Genomic DNA, 18,671 nt, shown 5'->3' with positions numbered 1-18,671 from the left:
TCTCTCTCTCTCTCTCTCTCTCACACACACACACACACACACACACACAAATAGATAAAAATAAATGTTTTAAAAATTTTAAAAAGAGAGAGAGAATCAAGATGGGGAGAAACACATGGGAGGACAGGTGATATGGAGGAGGGACTTCTGGTAAGAGAACGCTTCTGGACTTGCAACAGCCTGGGGGATTCTTGAGTGCCTGCAGCTATGGAGAGATCAGCTGGGGTCAGGGTTCTTGATGCTTTGGGGTCACCGCTGGGGAGCCAGAAAGACATCTTGCCAAAGTATTCTGACATCTCTGCAGTATTATTTTTAGCCCTGATGGGGAAATCAAGGCCCAGAGATACCCAGTAAGTGATCAGTGGCTAGAGAAACAGAGGCAGGGCAGCGCACAGGACAATTTTGCTCTTGATCTTGTGGCATGGATTCCATCTTTTTAGAACTAGGCCTGCAAGGCAGGAGAGGCACAGGGCTGGGCATGGGTAGGAGATCCAAAAGTACGGATTACACCTCTTTCTGTGAGACAAGCGTGGTGATAGCTGCCATGGCCTTGTGTCCTGTCCCTTCAAGGTGATGGCACCCCTTTATTGTTCTTTTGAGACAGTATCTTTTACAGCTCAGGCTAAACTTGAACTCCTGATCCTCCTACCTCAATCTTCCAAGTGCTAGGATTACAGGCATTCAGCACCACACCTGGCTAATCTGTTAATCCTACACTCTTACGCACTCCAGACTCTAGGCCTCTGCATAGGAGGTAGGGGCTGGCTGGGGGCAGGGACAGGGTTATGGGGCAAGTGCTTTTGGCTGGCCCAGGCTCTGTGGAGCCGAGCTAGCCGGTCTCAGTCTGTCACTGCTGGATCAGGCCAATGCTCAGTCTGAGTCTGGTGCCACATGGATGGTGACAAGGGGAGAGGTATGTTTGCTCTGTCACATGAACACCCAAGCAGCTTCCTCAGCATTTTTATTAATAATTCATCCTGTAGTCTGGTGGGTGGGGGTGAGGGGACAGAAGCTGTAGGGAAACAGCCAGTACGGATATCATGCCAGGGAAGAAGCTGGTGGACCCAGGAGCCCTGCCTCCATGCCGTGACCTAGCAACACAACCAGGTGGCCTCGGGGGCCCTGTTTGGGAGAGTGGAGGCCTGGCATCTGCTCCAGAGGGACGAAATGTCCCTCCCTGCTCCTACTCTCAGCCTGCAGCTGACCCAGGACACCTGATTTCAATGACTGCATCAGATGGGAAACAGGCCTGAGGGGTCTAAGGCATGTAGCAAGCCAGTCCTTGGAGAACTAGGTGCTGTGATCGTTTCTTGCCACGTCATGGAACCCAGGACACAGGGGCCCACCCAGCAGCGTCATGGAAGGAAAGGGCCTCTCCTGAAGTCCCCTCCAGAGGCCCAGGACCTGATGGCAGGGTGGGGGTAATTCACAGTCTCCTGGGTTCTTTGTCCAAGGACCTAAGCTCTCTGGTAAACCCCATTTCCTGCCTCTGCCTAGTCCCTGTGAGTGCTCAGAAGGCAGCAACTCCCAGCTGGCTGGGCTCTCAGGCTGCTCCAGTAGGAGAGAGGAGCCTTCAAATGCAGCAAAATGGTTTGAGGTTAGACTGCTTCTGAAGTGATTTCTTCAACAAGCAAAACATGAGAATGGAGTGTATACAGCGTCTCTCTTAAGAATAAAAAAAAAAGGAATCAATATCAAGAATAAATCAGATGCTTCAAGTATTGTTAATGGTATCACATTTAATCTTACAGTAATCAAAGAAATAAGTATTGCTATCCTCGTTGTGCAGAATGAAGAAACCAAGGCCCCGAGACATGTGTCTGTGCAGGCTAACTACAGCTATGCATGGCAGTGCTACACGTCTGTGCAGGCTGACTACAGCTATGAATGGCAGAGCTACATGTATGTGCAGGCTGACTACAGCTATGCATGGCAGAGCTACATGTATGTGCAGGCTAACTACAGCTATGAATGGCAGAGCTACATGTATGTGCAGGCTGACTACAGCTATGCATGGCAGAGCTACATGTGTGTGCAGGCTGACTACAGCTATGAATGGCAGAGCTACATGTATGTGCAGGCTGACTACAGCTATGCATGGCATGTGCATTTCATCCTCTTTCCAATGCTGCTGCTTCCCTTGAGACCCACAGAAAAGGGGTTTTCAAAGTCTTAAGGGGTTCAAGATTTAGCTCAGTGGTAGATTACTTCCCTAGTGAGAACAAGGCCCTGGACTCAGTGCCCAGTACTCAAAAAAATAAAAAGAAAAAAGAAATAAACCCAAACCCACAATGCCCTGGAGCCTTGTTTTGCACAAAGCCATCTCTTGAGGTTTTGATCTAGCATGTCTGGGGACTGTCCATCTCCTCTGTGTTGGCGCAGTGGCTATTTCATGCCTGCTGAGAGAGAATGAAGTACGTTTTATTTGTAAGCCCTGAGATGGGAGCAAGTGGAAGGAGCTTTTCATGGATCTCAGAATCGCAGGCGAAAATCTGGGAATTAAAGCAAGGACTTCTCCAGGTCCCCTAGCAGCACCCTGGGCTGTGAGCTCTCAGAGCTTTGGCTCCTGGGTCTCCTCTAGGGGCTTGACTTTCACCATTTTTCACCTGAGGTGGCTTGGGTCATCTTCCTGATGTCCTCTTCATCAGCTTTGAGAAACTGGGAGCTTCCAGATGCCCAGCGGGGGGGGGGGGGCATGTTGAGTTACAACGGAAGGGATTATGCTCCCCACCACACCTCTCTCTTAGGAGGGTGGGAGGGATCTGGAGTAGGAAGATTTCCCCGGGGAGGGGGGGCCCTTCCTGGGTACCCACTGATGGCTGGGATAGGGGTAGTGCACTCTTCACTCTACAAGGCCCTGAGAGGCAGATGGATTCAGAAGGAGCAGTGAGGAAAGGCTGGAGACCCTAGGACCCTAGCCTACTGGCTTGGCTTCCTAGGGTTTTCAGGGGCCCCACAACACAGGCTATGACTAGCTCCTGGATTCTTGGCTGCATGTGAGTGAGGGTGGCTGCAGCATGTGGAACAAAACAGCCCTTGACCTCAGGAGGAGGGCTGAGATTTCTGGGCACTGGAGAATTACAGGCCCTAACCTACACATGCCTTTCTTCCCCTTCCATTTTTAATTAGAATATTCAATCCCAGGAAATCTGTTTTCCACCGGAACAATCTTGGAGGTTTGCTGGGGGAATTTCCTTATCTATTTCTCAACCGGAAAAGCTGTGGGAGGAGGTGAATGTGTGTTGTGTGTGTGTGTGTCTGTGTGTGGGGGTAATCTCCATGTGAGTTCCAGGGAATGGTGTGTGTGTGTGTGTGTGTGATGCACACACACACACAGTGAGGGACACTTGGAGCAAAGATTTGTCCCAATGGATGCTGATTGCGGTACCACAAGGGAGCTGGAGGTATGGTAGGGCATGAGCCACACACACAGTATGAAGCCAGCTAGCTGGCTTTCTGAGAGCAAAAACCTTCAGTGTTGGAAAGCCTGGTTCACTTGTCAACTGCATGAAAGGAGGGATGTTGCCATTTGTACCCACCCCTTTCAGGGCAGGGTAGGGGCAAGACCTGCACGGTGGGCAGGGTCTGTGACTTTTTGTGAACTAGGCTGTTCGTATACTTCTGGGTACTGGGGGCAGAGACGTGTAAAGATGTGTGTGTGTGAGGAGGCCTGGTACCTCATCCCCATGGTTCTGTCCTGGGCCTTTAAAGTTCTTGAGACACGATTCTGTCTCTTCCCTGCCCCAGAATCATATTGTCCCAGAGTTCGTCAGATTTGGAAAACGTTAAACAGATACAAGGAGCAGATATCAGAGAGAGCTCCAAGAGATCCTCAAGGTTGACAGAAGGGGATTTCATTTCTACTAGGGGCACAGTGGGTCAAGGGAAAGGGGAGGACCGGGAGAACAGGGTCGAGAAAGGAATGAATAGGGGCTGAACAGCTGCTTTCTTTTCTCACGGAGCTCGAAGAGGTGGGAAAGGTTGCGATACGTAGTACCCCACGGAAGGTGGAGATTCTAGTTCTATCTGTTCCTGCAGCGCACCAGCTCTGAGAAAGACAAGACTGTCAGACCGAGGCCCAGCGCTGGCAACACACTCCACTCCTGGTTTTGATACCCACCAACCCTTCTTCCCTGGTTCTCCGCTGTTCTGAGTCCAGAGCTAACGCCCTCGAGTGGCCACCGAGAGGAAAACACGGGGCGGATCTCCACGCCTTTCGGAACGGAGTCAAGAGGGCACCTCGGAGGAGGTGGCCATCTGGGCGACCCTGCGGCTTGCGAGTCCACTGCCACCCGTGGCGCAAGGGCCGAGTGGGTCACGTCTTCCATAGTCTGGACAAACCTAGCCGTGGAGCTCCGCGGCCCTTCCAGGCGGGCCTCGTGAGCGCTTGGGGTGTGCGGGGCGGCGGCCGTGCCCTCGGGGCGGCTCCGGGCGGCGGCGGCCAGTCCAGGGCTGCAGTGCAGCGCGCGGCCGGCAGTGGGCGCAGCAGTGACAGTGGCCGTGGCGCTCGGCGACGGGCGGGCGGCGCCGGCGGTGCCCCGGGCGCACACACACACATACACACACTCACACACGCACGCACACACACACACAGACATACATACACACACATACACTCCGCCTCGTACACACTCACACACGCTCCGGCGCGCACACGCGGCGCGCAGGCCAGAGGGAGGAGGCTCCGCGCGGCTCGGCGGCGGCGGCAGCGTGCTCCGCGGGCGGCCGGGAGGGCTGGCGGGCGGCCCCCGCTCCCCGGCTCCGCGGCTCGGTGCAGCCCGCGCGGCCCCCGCCCTCGGACCCGCCCCCGGGGGTCGCCCGGCCCCATGCCCTGCTGCGGCGGCAGAGCAGCGCGCGGCCGCAGGCGGCTCTGAGGAGCCCGGAGGGAGCCGGCGACGAGGGGACCATGTACCGGGACCCGGAGGCGGCCAGCCCAGGTAAGCGCGGCCCCGCGCGGGCTGGGGCGCCCCGCACGGGCTGGGGCGCCCCGCACCGGCGGGCAGGATGGCTGCAGCGCCTGGTCGCCGTCTCGGAGCCCCAGCCTAGGGCTGCTGTCGGCTGGAGCCTCACGAATTGCACCCCTTCCTACCAGGGTCATCCCAGCCCCGGGGGCGTGGGTTCTAGCGGCAGAGACTCAGACTCAGACCCCGCAGTCGGGACGTTGCTAGGTTGGATGCCCGGGGCCGGGTTCGCAGTGTCCCCACAAGGACCTCCCCCCCCACCCCCAGCAGCCCAAGGACAACGTGTGTGGCGGAGCGAGGAGCTGCTGTCCCCGTGGTAGCCGGGCAGTGCCTTCAGAGGTACCCCCTGCTCCCCAGCACCGGTGCCCTGGGGACGTCAATGTTGGGGGACCTCGGGGCAAGGAGGATCTTTGGGCCAAGATTGTGGGCACAGAGGAACGGAGTGTCATCTGCGGTGCCAACTGTGAATTGAGAGGGCTCCAGGGGGCAAGTGGGAATCTGGTGCAGCGGCAGGGGATAGAGGCTTCTAGGGGGTGGGGAACCGCAGAAGCGGTGAAAGGGAGGCAGGGGTACCTGAAGAGAAATCTCAGAGGCTGATGACAATGGGGGTGGCCAGGCAATGTTCTCCTGGGCTTGGGGAGGGGGACTCAAAGAACACCAAACTCACTCCAGTCCTACCAGGGAGGGAGGGGAAAGGGGCCGCACCCCTTTGCCTTTCTGAAAGGGAGTGGCCTGGGAGCCCACTGTTGGCTTAGCATCCTTCTGGCATCTTTAGAGCCCAAGCCAGGAATCTCTCCTCCTTCCTCGGGAAATTGCTCTGCCATTTCCTCCTTGGCTCCTGACGCCTCCCCCACGCAGTGCCCACCTGTAGGCAGGTCCCCTGCAGCTCTTGACCAGGTTCCAGCTCCCACCTGGGATACCAGAAAAAGCCCAGACTCCGAAGAAGCCCCATACCCCCACTTCTGCTAGTTCAACCTCCTGGCCTCCGGGGTCTCTGTTTCTGGACTGCTCTCCAAGGCTAAGAGTGGGGGCTCCAGCCTAAGACCCACTCCTACAAGAGTCTCTGGATTCCTTGCTGTGGTCTCTGGGGAAAGCAGGTGCTGTGAGAAAGATCAACCCTGAAACCGTCCATAGAAGGGGACTCAAGCCCTAATGCTCTGCACAGCAAGCTGGTGGACACTGGCTTTGCCCATTTGTGCCCAATCCACACTTGCTGTTTTCTCTCAAAGGGCACTCCAAGTCCACTGATGTTGACCTACTGGGTGGCAGACATTGTACTCACCCAGTACTTGGGTCTGAGACTCAGTCTCCTCTGGATCGTCATGTCCTTCTCTGAACGTCCTCTAGGTGTGGACTGAAGGGACATTACCTTTGAGGGGCTGTTCCCTCATCTGTCTGAACCCAGGTCACCTACCCTGACATTTTTCCCCAGGAAAAGTCAGCTTCCTGCATTTGGACCAAGGGCAGGGGCATCCTTGTGCTTGGTTCATTCCGAGCAGCCCAGTTCAGAGCTCAGATCAGGAATGAGGATGGAAGGGAGTGCAGTAGGGATAGTCTCCATTGCTGTGAGGCCACTGGCCTGGGGCCGTGGGTTCACCCACCCACTAGTACCCTTCTAATACTTTGGCGCCGTGACATTACCACTCCTCTAAGCACCTCTGCCCTCTCCACAGAGGCCAACTTGACGTGCTTGGCATCTTCTGGGCAAAGGGCCTGGATTCCACAGCTGTTCCTTACAGCCTGGCCGCCCCTGAACCTTTCCCTTTCTGCTTGCCTGTCTTGCCCCCTTGAAACTGCAGGGTCCACCAATGCCTGTGGCAAGGTTGGTTCTGACTGTGAAGGAAGCTGGTGAGGTTTTCTTGTTTCTTGTGTGGGCACTGGGCTGGTGGGACTAAAAATAGGTTGTAGCGGGTACGGTATGATTGGTTCCTGCTCCTTTGGGATCTCTGGGGGCCTTTTGTGACCCTTAGTATCACTGCCCACTTCCTAGAACCCCCAAAGCTCTATGGGAGGCTCCCATCCCTAGCAACTTACTCAAGGTCTCCCAGATTCTGTTACCCACAGCTAGGGCCCTATGTCCCCCATTTCTAACCACCCACTATTCCCCTTTGCCTGGCACCAGGTAGGAGTGAGATATGCAAATTAATTCCTGTGTGACTCAGACCAGTCCCTCATCTCCCCTCTGGTCCCACAGGAGCCAGTACCTCTTACAGCCTGGTCTCCTCATCCATCTCCTCAGGAACACCTGTGGCCCATTGTCGCCTTATTAAATAAATAAATAAAAGATACCTTATCCTCTTCTGCTCCTCGTGCCCCGGGTCAGTTCCTGAGTGTTCCTTTGGTACTCTCTCTCCCTCGGCTCACTCACTCTGCTAGTCCCCATAGGGCTCATCCTAAGACTAAGACTTTACCCGATGGCTGCTCTTCCCTTCCCACCTGGTCCCTGGCCCCCAGGCACTACTGTTACTCCTGTGTTATAAAGAAAGCAGAGGTGGAGGAGAACAGGAGCCAGATGGAGAATGCAGACCTGTTCCTTCCCGTGTTCACCCATGAGCTCCCGCTCCAGACTGCCAGCCACCTCTGCCCTACCTGCAGCCTCCCCTGCTCTCTCCCTCCTGTCCTTCATCCTCTGCCTCCCAAAGCTGGCCTGGCCTGCCTCCTTAGTCTGTCTCTACTGCCTGTCCCCAAGCTGGGCAGGGCCTCAGCAGGCCTGCAGGGGTCAGCGTTGCAGTGGGCAGGCAGGACAGGCAGGATGGCAGTGGGAAGGAGGAGGGAGGGAGAAGTGACCTTGCGGTGAGCTAGTGAGCAAGGCTAAAGAGAGAAGGGCTGGGAGAGAGAGGTCAGGTTCTGAGGTCTCTTTACTCAGTCACCAGGCTTCTGGGACTTTGTTAATCCCACAGGACAGCAGTGCCTGAAGCCTCTATCTGTCCCACCTGTTATTGGCTCTGTCCCCTACAGACACTCCATCAGGCAGGTCATTCCTTAGGGGCAAAGGGATACATATACATACATATATATGTACACATATACATATAGATCATATAGGGCAGAGGGCCTTGGCGTGGCAAGTAACTGTCTAAATCTACCTATCTTCTCCCTGGGCAGAGTCCGATGAAGGGGTTGGTGTGAGGCTGGAATTAAGGCTGAAAGAACAGATTCAGTTTGTGGTATGAGGACCATGGATAGCGGCAGAGCCAAGGATGGGTATAGAAACCCAACAAAAACAGACTATCCCACAATTTCCCTGACAACTGCTCTCCAAATGACATTCCTCGCCTAGCTGACCCCATGTGCTGTCATGTCGGTGTCCGGGGCTTGGCGCTGAGGTCAGTACTCCAGAACACTTACTCCCTCCAACAGCTATGGCAGGGAAAGGGTCTAATGTTGGGCTGGGAGGGGATGACCTTTGGGTATAGGGACCCCTCTAAGCTATAGAGTTGCTGTAGAGACAGGCCTCCACTGACTCTGTTCTGTGCTGGTCTGAGCTTTGTGGAGACAACTCGACCCTCAGGCTAGGTGTTTACGAACCCAGGGATGGAGAAAAGAGATGATCCTGAATCCTCTCCTTGTTGGTTGGGGTGCCAGAGAAGGTTGGCTCATGGTGGCAATGACAGGCCAGCTTGTGATAGGTGGTGGGGAGGGGCGGGAGGAAAACTAGAAGGTAGAGAGGATCAGGTGGACACCAAGTAAGCAAAGAGAGGTCTTTGGGCAGTTGGTCTTGGTCCTAGCTGACCCTCAGGCTCCAAGGGCAACAGAGCAAGGGCCCTGAAGCCCTGATATTGAAGCATGTCATGGGGGAAGGGCAAAGGAGGAGCATGTGGTCCCCTCCTAGCTACCCCTACTCTCCACCCACCCCTCTATTCTCTCAGGGACTTTGAATTCTTATTGAATCTGATGGACCGTTTTCAATAACTGCTTCCCCCAGGGGAGTGAGGCCCAGAACAGCAGGGGAGTAGTTGCTGAGGGGGCCATGTGCTGGCTGGGAGGCTCAATCCTGAGTGGAGGAGGAGGAGTTGTTGCTTTGATGGGCTCCTCAGAGACACTGCGATATCCCAGGTGGGCACAGACACCTCTGTGGGTAGTCCCCATTTCATGGTCAGTGCCCACAGGTGGCCTCATGGCCAATGAGGTCAGCTTTCTCTATCGGGGCAGTTACCGCTCTGGCCAGGTGCCGGAGCCAGCCTGTGCCAGGATAAGCCTGGGTACCCTTCTACCTTGCCAGGGAACCCCAGCCAGTGGTGCCAAGCGAATTGTGCCAGTTCCATGGACATGGAGGTGCTGACCTTCAGGCAGCAGGGGGTAGCCCTGCTGGGCTCTGTCCAATTTGCCTCTGGAGGGCCAGGCTTTGTCTCACCCAGCAGAATTCCCAAGGGTTGGAACAGAGTTGGCAGACAGCATGGGACCTGTGGAAAGGGCTGGAGAGAGTCCAGCATCTATGCCTGCATTCCAACCCATCGATAGGAAGGTGGGCTGGCTCGTCGGCTACTCAGAAAGGCTTGTCAGCTTCTACCTGGAAGGGACCCTTGGGAAAGGTGTGTCACCCCGGGTGGTTGGTTGGGACATTTGGGGAATTGGTATATCCACGTGACAGAGCATGCAGGGCTCGAGTGAGGGGGAAGGGGAAGACGGGGTGGTGGTAGAAGCTTGGTGACTGTGTGTACCTACGTGTGTGCGTGTGCGGGCGGCAGCTGGTTGGCCGTAATAGCTGTGTTCATCCGAATGCCGAGTGCCCTGCCCGCTGTAAACAGCAGCTAATGAGTGTATTCATAGCGAGGTGCATTGAGGTGCATGGGGAACTGTGATGGAAAGCTTTGGGGAGGGCCCCTCCCCTGGCCCTGTACTCAGCCTGGCAGGGTGTGGGCTCTCTAGGGATCCTGCCTGCCCCCTGCCACACCCTCAACCTGCCAACCTGGCCACCTCTGAATCTTCCATCTTCAGGGAGCAGGGCCTCACCTAGCTGTAAGCATGCATGGGTGTGGACAAGAAATGGTCGTGGGGGTATTCCATCTACAGATACAAGATTACCTTGATGCCGTATGGCTCTGTGTGTGTATGTGTCTAGCTGGGTTAAACGAATCTGTGTGTTGGTGACTCTGTCTGATTCTATGCATGTGTGTTTGCACCCCTGCTCAAGACCCTAAGAAAAGGACTGTCCCCTATATCAATAGTTACCCTGATAGTGACAAAGCCAAGCATATTGTCAGAACAGCATTATGCTTCTGGCCCTGCTCCTTCAGTGTCCTTGGAGTTGGGGAGGATGAGGGCTTCTGGGGCTGCTGGGTGGAGAGAGCTGCTGGAGGAGACAGAAGGGAGGTCTAAGTCTCAGCTTCCGTAGGCTTGCACAGCTACTGTTGGCATCAAGAAAAGGGGGGCTCTGGTTATTGCACCTCCAGTAACCCCAATAAAAAGGAAAGAGGGGTGCTAGTGAGTCTGTTCTAACTGACGGTGTGCACGCCTGCTTCCTGCCAGGGCTGGATAAGTGAGAAAGGGGTGCCTGCATGAAGCCCCAAACAGGGGAGTAGAGGAGAGAGCTGTGTGGCTAATGTGTCCAATTAAATTACTTCAAACCCTGCTGCGGCAGCTGCTCCCGGTGGGGCTCTGGGTACAAATTGGATCCGTCTCATTACTACGGGATAGTGTCAGCAGGGCTGGAGAGCTGCGGCTGGCTTGGCCAGCCCAGAGCAGGCCCTCTCGTGCTCTGCCCAATCTGAGTACACCAGAGCCCCCTACAGGAGTTGCTCATCAAAACATCCCACAGGGTCTCGAGGCTCAGTGAGATATTAGGGTTCCTTGTCCTTCCCATCCCTTTCCCTGTGTGTAGCAGAGCTAGGGCCCCTCTGAGCCCCTGGTTTCTTCCTTTAGGAATGGAGTAGGTTGTGTTCTGCAGGGCATGTAGCTTAAGGAATTCTTCCCCAGGTCACCCAACACCTCCCACCACTAACATTAGCCAAGCACTGTAGTATCAACCTCTTATTTGCAGAGCCCTCAGTATATGCTAGGCACTTTAGGTGTGTGCTAGCAGGGATGACTTGCTGAAGCCAGAGCCCTGGACCCACCTGCTGTCCTTGGGAACTCCTGCAGAAGTAACTGTGGCTGTCTCACTCCTCCCCTGCTGCCTCAGTTTCCTCCTCTGTGAAATGGGCATGATGATGCTTTTTCTTTTCTGGGTGACTGGAGGATGAGGAGAGATGAGACAAGAAAAGTTGTCATCCCCGAGCTTCACACGTAGTAAACACTCGTGATGTGGAAGGGCAGCTGTCATCAACATTACCCCGTTCTGAGAGATTGATGTGTGGGACGGGGGTTCTGGAAGCTCTGGGAAGGACGTGCATGCTACTTCATTAGTGGAAGAGTTTGGGGAGGATTTCACTGAAGCCACGGTGATCTGTCCCGGTCGAGATAGCAGAGATTCGTGGGGTGCTTGCTGTGTTACAGGTGCTTTTGTCCCCACATAGTGTGTCCATCATCAGCACACCCCGGTGAGGACTTGCAATTAGAAGTCAACTCGGGATTCCAGTCATGCTGCAGGAACCAAGAGCTTTGGGTGCAGAGCTCTGGGTCTTGAAGAGCATAGAAGAGCTTGCCATGGGAGGAAGCACAGGCCAGGCATTTGGCCACTGGGATCAGGGGCCTGAGGGGTCTTGGCCAGTCGACACAGTAGTGAGCACTGCCTGAATTGGCTGGAAGGGAGATCCTAGGAAGCTGTAACCTGGAGTGAGGCCTGGGAAGGTAAATTGGGCCAGATTAGGAAAGGCCTGGCTTCCGTAATAGAACTGGGCTATTGACAGGAGGAGCAACACGGTCCCATATATTCCAGACTGGCCTGGAACTTCTACCACAGCCAAAGAAGACTGTGGGTTTCTGGTCTACCTGCCTTTACCCTCCAGGTGCTGGGTTTATAGGTTTATACTGCCACACTTAGATTATGAAGTACCAGGGATCGAACCCAGGGCCCTGTGCATGCTAGCCAAAAATTCTACCCTCTGAGCCACATCCCTAGTTGTGTTTTGTTTTTGTAAGGTCATGGAAGCCTTTTGAACAGATCTATAACCGTGTGGCAGTAAGGGAGATGGGAAGTTTGGCGGCAGGCTGGCAATGGAGTTAGAGTCTCAGCAGGGACCATACCTGCCCGGTTTCATCTCAGTCTTCCTGCCTAATTCTCTCCCCTGAATAGGGCTGAGCCCAAGGCCTTAAGTTTTCAGGATCCAGCTGACCTGGGTCCTAACCTTAGCAAACCAGTGACTGGGCAGTCAGTGTGGATGGGTAGGAGTAGAGACTCTGAGAGGGCCCTCTAGCACTGGGGTCATTAGAAAAGGCCCCTCGGAGGTGAGCTGTTCCAGGGTGCAGGGACATAGGTGATACCGCCATTGATTACTTCTACACCCCACTTCTCACTTTGGGCCAGGGAGAGGCCATAGCAGGAACCACAGAACTTACACTCACGTTGTCAAGTCTGGGCTCCAGAGTCTCAACAGAGCTAAGCTGTCTCCATGACAACTAGGCAAGTCCCCCCACCCTCCCACCACCTCCACGTGCCCATGGTCCCTGGTACAGGGGCCCATTTCCAGCAGGATCTGGATATATCTTCCTCTTTCCCTTGGGAGCAGTCATCCCAGGGCAAACAGCTTTACACTAAGGGGCTGGCAGCACATGTATACATGTTGCCATTTGCGTCTGTGTGCCCATGCATGCATATGAGTGTGTGTGTGTGTGTGTGTGTGTGTGTGTGTGTGTGTGTGTGTGAGTGTGGGCGTGTGTGCACGGGCACGCATCTGTATCCCCTTGTTTTCTAGGTTATATAGGTGAGGAAACTGACGACCAGAGAGCTAAAGGGTCTTGGCTGGATTATTCCACAAATCAGGATAAAGAATTTGAGTGATTCTTAGTCCATAGGCTGGGTGGTAACCACTAAGCTATGCTGCCTAGCGCTTCCCTTATCCTACTAGGATCCCAGCCAATCCGTCTCTCAGCCCATTTCTCAGAAGGCAGTGCTTAGACTCTGTTTGGCTGCAGATTCAGACTCAGAGGATGTCCCCAGCACCTTTGTTAGTGCTTAGGGCCGTCCCCTATAAACCCTTTATTCTCCAGTCCCTGAATGGAGTAGAGGTTCCTTTCTATCCTGTTTTCATTCTTCTCCAAGCAAAGTGGAGGGATTGTCTTGCCAGAAGATCTGGGGAAAAGGGGAGGAGCCCCTCACTCACTACTTGGCACCTGCCAGCCTGGGAGGAGCCCAATAAATTGTCTATGTGGCCCTCCCCAACCTCATTCCTCCCTCTCCAGCCCCCGCCTGGTTGGGGAGGTGCGAAGGGAGCGATTTCACAGCCTGTCAGCTGAGGCCTAAAAATACCCAGAACTCTGAGATGTTTGGGCAGGGGGAGGAGAGCGTAGGGACCAGGGATGGGGTGGAGGAGTGCAGCCAAAACTCAGCCAGAGGAGCCCTGGTGGTACCATCACCCTGCTTGGGAGTGAGGGCTAGACCCTCTGTTCCCATGGCCCCCATCTGTCTCATTTTTGGAAATGGCTAAGGGGGGCTGGCATCCTTAAGGTTGTGAGAGCAGAGTTATGACAGCCAGACTGAAGGAAGACTTGGTCTTTGGTAGGAACCATAGACCCTAAGCCCCCCAGAGCCTCACACTGATGCTTCTTTCTCCCTCTCCACCCCCAAGTTGGGTGGCATCTTCAGGCCGTGGGAGCCAGGCTCTGCCTGAGCCTGCTTCCTTCCTGGAGAAGGTGCCTGCTTCTGTTAGAGGAGAGGCATGAGGGAAGGAAGGCAGCGGGGATGAGGGTGCCGGCTGGTGTGTGATGTGACGTCCCAGCCACCCAGGCACTAGAGGGAAGCAGAGGAGAGAGGGTGTGGTGGCCCACGTCACTACCACGTGGCTGTGCTCCTCTGCTGAAGCATGGCACAAGGCTCCACAAACCAACCAGAGTCCAGAGGGGTGTGTGTGTGTGTGTGTGTGTGTGTGTGTGTGTACACGCATAAGCACATACCAGAGTTGGCTTCTTCTTGGTGCTGAAATGTTTGTGAGCATGAGTGACCCAGCATGGCTATACCCAGCAGATACTGATTAAGAACAGATGAACAGGTAAAGAATGATAAGCCACATGCAGGAATTGACCAAGAGAGTACAGGGTGGCAGGCAGACTGTTGGGGCTCTGGATCAAAAAGAGTTTCTAGGCTGGGAGATGGCTCAGTTGGTAAAGTGCTTGCCTTGAAAGCACAAGGATCTGAGTTCAATCCCCAAAATACACATTTAAAAACAAAATCCTCACACAGTGGCACACCCTTGTAATCTTAGCACTGGGGAGGAAGAGACAGGAGGATTCCTGAACTTGCCAGCCCAGCCATCTTGGTGATCTCTAGGCCAGGGAGAGGTCCTGTATCAGAAAGGAAGAAAGAAAGAAAGAAAAAAAGAAAGAAAGAAAGGAAGAAAGATAAAACAGAACAAGGTATATCTGGTGGCTCCATCCTCCATGGGGGAAGCACCTGCCACCAAGCCTAATCATGTGTTCAATTCTGGCACCTACATAGTGGAAAGAAAGAAAATCTGCTGGAAGCTGTCCTCTGACCTCCACATGCATGCTATGGCACCTGCATGTTCTCCAAACAAAATAAATAATAAAGATGTTAAAAAAAAAACCAGAATGGACAGCTCCTGAGGAACAACATCCGTGGTCGTCCTCTGGCCTCCACAAGCATATGCACACATGCACACACATGTGCACAGACACACACACATCTGCACAGGTAGACTCACAGGTGATGGGTTCTGTTGTGTACTGATTCACATTGTGACCTTCGGCAACTTAACCTTGAAGTGCTTCCGTTTCTGTGTGTGAAAGGGAGATAGCAGTGCTGCCTCTGGGGATCTTGGTGTGTAAGCCACCTGGAACTGGAACTGTGTCTATCAGCAGGTCGGCACCACATACGTGAACCGTCATTGTTATCTGGCCCCTACTCTTAGGTGTTGAGTTGAGAGCACCAAGCCCCAGAGAAGGCAAATAACCTTCCTGAAGTCACACAGTGAATGGCTGAGCCAAGACTAGAACCTAGGCTACAGTGCCTAGAAATGGGACTTATTGAATGTGGGGCCTCATGATACTTCTCCCCATTGGCATTTGGGGCCTAAATGATCAGAGCTGGGAACTCAGATAATGAATGCCATAGTGGAGGGGTCTTCTGGACAGTGGCTGGCTAGCCACCAGGCTAGAATCATTTCCCTGGTTAGCTCTTCGGAATCTCAGTTTCTTCACTAGAATAGGGTGATAGGGTTGTCATGGGGATCAAATGGGATCCCACACATCATGTGTTAAGCAAGTGACACGCTGTGCCTAGTAACTACTCCATAGTGTTAGCTGCCATCATCGCCTTCGCAGAGCCCTCCTACCCAGCCCCCTCCCTCTTTAGCCTCACTTTCAAGCCCTGGCCACGCTTGCTTCTTTCCATGTGATACACCACCACATCAAGGTCTGACTTGCTGACGGCCTGGCTTCACATCCATCTGCTGTTGCTGCTCAGCAGAGAATGGGACCCCTGACTGGGACTGAGTCCTAGAGTCCTCTGTCTGGCTTCCTCACCCACTCGCTGTGTGACCTTGGCCAATCACTACTTCTTTATGTGTTATTCCTCCTGCTGAGACACGGAGAGTCTGCAGCGTGCATCCCCATGTGCTCCGGTCATGTTACTGTGACCCTGGAGGGTCCCCTGGCTCAGCCCACAGGAAGGGGTTACAGGTTGGCTTGGAGGAAACTCAGCTGGCTGTCCCCAGAATGTGGAACATCTGGGGCATGAGCTAGCCGGTGGGTGATCATCGTGCCTGCCCACACCTGTGGCTGTGTAGGATGAAGGCACGCAGGCCTGGCTGGCTGGGTACTGACATTGGGGAGGCTCAAGGACAACAATGTAGAAATAACCCTTCTTGGGGCTCTGGGAGCTGCTACTCCAAGTCATTCTCCCTCATTCTCCACTCCTCCCTGGGGTTTCTTCCAGTGATTCCTCCTTCCTTCCTGTCCTTCCTGTCTCCTTCTCCCTCTTGGAGTCTCCTAGTATCTCCCTCTTTGCCATTCTCTTTTGTAATCTTGGCCATCTTATAGGGTACCTTCTTTCTCCTCTCTGAAGAACGGAGATCTGTCTATCTCTGCGTCAGTTCCTTAGACTCTTTCCTTCATTCTTTCCTTCCCAACTTCCTCATATCTATGTTATGCCAGGTAATCTAGCCCCTTCTGCTGCCCAGGTCTCTATTATTCTACATGAGTGTGTCTAGGCTGCTTCTAAATCCTGGGCTCTTGGCTCACTCCCATTCACTCCCCCCTCACCTCTGAGCATCTTCACTTCCCTTCTCCATGTCCTTGAAACTCCTCGATCCTCCTACCCAGGAAGTGTTTGTGACTAGTACTGGCACTCACTGCCTCCACATACCCTCATCCCTGTGGGTGGAGAAAGGGGTCAGTCCAGGGCCCTGGGACTGGCAGCCTTGCTTCCTAATTAGCAGGAGGTAATTGCCTGGAAGAAAAAAAAAACATTTAGAATGAGACTCCAAGACTTCAACTTAAAGCTGAGCCAGCTGGTGGTCTCTGGGGAGCAGGAAGAGGGGAGGGGAGGGAGCCTGGGTCAGGGCCTCAGAAAGCCTCCTAGCCCTGAGGATTTTCCAGCCCTATGGACCCAGCACTCAGCCTTGAGCAAGTGAGAAATAAGTACTGCACTGCCAGGCTCACCTCCTTCAACTGAGTTCTGACTCAAAATGTGACTTAGAGCAAGCCATTTATTCCTCTGAGCCTTAGTGTGGACTCTTGTGAGGTCAGAACCAGGCCATCCCTGCCTGCCCTCAGCCCTCAGTGTCACGAGTTTCAGTCAGTGGCTATGATAACACATAGGCTACACACACTGCTGAGTGCATGGCTACTGTCTCATCCACGTGACTCTCAGCTGAGAGGTGAGGGTACGGAGGGAGAAAATGGTCTTGCTGGTACCTGAGGGAGGGTGAGGCCTCTGGAACGATGGAAGAGAGCTGAAGTTTAAGGGTGCAAAGATTGGTTTCCCGTGCCAGCCTTCATGTTAACCAGCTGCACCACTCTGAGGGCTCACTCTTGCCCTCTGGTCCCCACATTCTCCATGTGTAAGAGGCTGACTGTGACACTCCCTCCGGTGGGCATTTGCAAGGCTGATGTTTGTAGAGCTCTTAGCATGGCGCTTACCATGTAACAAGTGCTCAGCCAATGGCACTAGACGGCTCTACTGCAATTAAAGGGAATCAGTGTCACTCCTTCCACGAAGTCAGAGAATCTGGGGTTCAGTATTGTCTTCAGTGACTTCATCTGCTTTGCTTTTGTTCATTTGGCTGAGGTAGGGTTTCAGGAGTCCCGCCTGCCTCTATGTCCTGAATACAGAATTACAGGTGTGCACCATCGTTCCCAGCAGCCTAGGGCCTGGTGCATATATATACCAGATATAAATATATGTGTGCCATATGTATACTCATATATACCAGCTGAGCCCTGTTGCCAGCCCCCTTATTCCTGCTTTTAGTTTTGGGTGACTAGGGGGAGTTTCTTCAGCCAGCCTGGCTAGCATAGATCTGTAGCATCACCAAGCGCAACTGCTTCTTTAAGAACCTCCCACCTGGGGGCTGGAGAGATGGCTCAGTGGTTAAGAGCACTGCCTGCTCTTCCAAAGGTCCTGAGTTCAATTCCCAGCAACCACATGGTGGCTCACAACCATCTGTAATGAGGTCTGGTGCCCTCTTCTGGCCTGCAGGCATACACACAGATAGAATACTGTATACATAATAAATAAATAAATATTTTAAAAAAAAAAGAACCTCCCACCTGTAGAATAGGAGTGTCTCATGGGTATGGCCTCCTCCCCAAGCTGCTCACTTTTTTCTAGGGAAGGGCTGTGAGGAGGTCCTCTTTTAGGTGACTGAGGGGGATGGAGGCTCTGCCCTGAGGGAAGCAAATTATAGGAGTTTTCTGGCCTAGCAATGGGAGAAGAGGGTTGATGTTTGTCAAGTCTACACCGCCCACCACCTGGAGAAGGAATCGGCAAGTTTTGATTGGTTTATTCTGGTCATCTGTGTTCAGTCTGCACTGTGACCCGAGCAGCAAGGCGCCCAACCAGGCTAGGACAAGGACGGACGAGTTGGAGCGTGCATGTGTTGGGCAACGATGCAAGCTCAGAGTGCCAGATTGCCCTAGGAGCAGTGAGGGGGCGGCGGGGGCCAGGCCTTCTGCTGCTCCTTCCCGGCGCACCCTGCACCACCACTGGGGACCTTCTGTGCTCCTGCTCTGGGTGCAGTTCCAAGACTGCCACCAGGAGGCAGTGTGGCAGACTGCCTAGAGGGAAGAGGGTGTGGTATTTACTTTTGACGAGAGACTTGTGACTTCCTGGGGCCTCGCCATCTAAAGAAAAGGAGCTCTGGAGTCTTCTGGTGGCTTCAGCTGGGGCTTGGTCAGGGAGGGACCGGCAGAGGAAGGTAGAGCTACTGCTCTGTAATTGCGAGAAGGTTTCAGTCTAGAGGAACAATGAGAAGATCACAGTTCTGGGACCGAGAACTGTTCAGCACCAAGGACAGGGATGGCCGGTCCTACATCTGTTTCAGGACCACGGGCAGCACTGCAGCGCTCAGTGGCTCAGATCTAACCCTGTGACAGAGACATAGTGAACTAGCAGGCACAGGAGGGACACCCTAAGTTCTAGCTACAAGGCTGAGA

General features: G+C 53.9%; 1 protein-coding gene across 8 annotated transcripts in view; it reads left to right on the top strand.

Annotated features, from left to right (window-relative positions):
* Positions 1 to 4,328: 4,328 nt before the first annotated feature.
* Positions 4,329 to 18,671, top strand: part of Syt7 (synaptotagmin 7) — a 59,063-nt gene continuing 44,720 nt past the window's right edge. For 2 of the 8 annotated variants that reach the window (XM_041661907.1, XM_041661909.1), the window contains exon 1: positions 4,330 to 4,937. In XM_041661907.1, coding sequence (XP_041517841.1) covers positions 4,907 to 4,937 — 31 coding nt within the window. In that variant the 5' untranslated portion in view covers positions 4,330 to 4,906. Of the gene's footprint in view, positions 4,938 to 18,671 lie in introns of all 8 variants that reach the window. The other 6 variants (XM_041661908.1, XM_041661910.1, XM_041661905.1 and 3 more) reach the window with 5 other exon arrangements.

This window comes from Microtus oregoni, unplaced genomic scaffold (genome assembly GCF_018167655.1).
Source record: "Microtus oregoni isolate MIOR12 unplaced genomic scaffold, Mior012 000012F_ref0000307, whole genome shotgun sequence".
Classification (NCBI taxonomy): domain Eukaryota; kingdom Metazoa; phylum Chordata; class Mammalia; order Rodentia; family Cricetidae; genus Microtus; species Microtus oregoni.
Note: the sequence above shows the minus strand (reverse complement) of the source record. Positions and strands in the feature narration are given on the sequence as shown.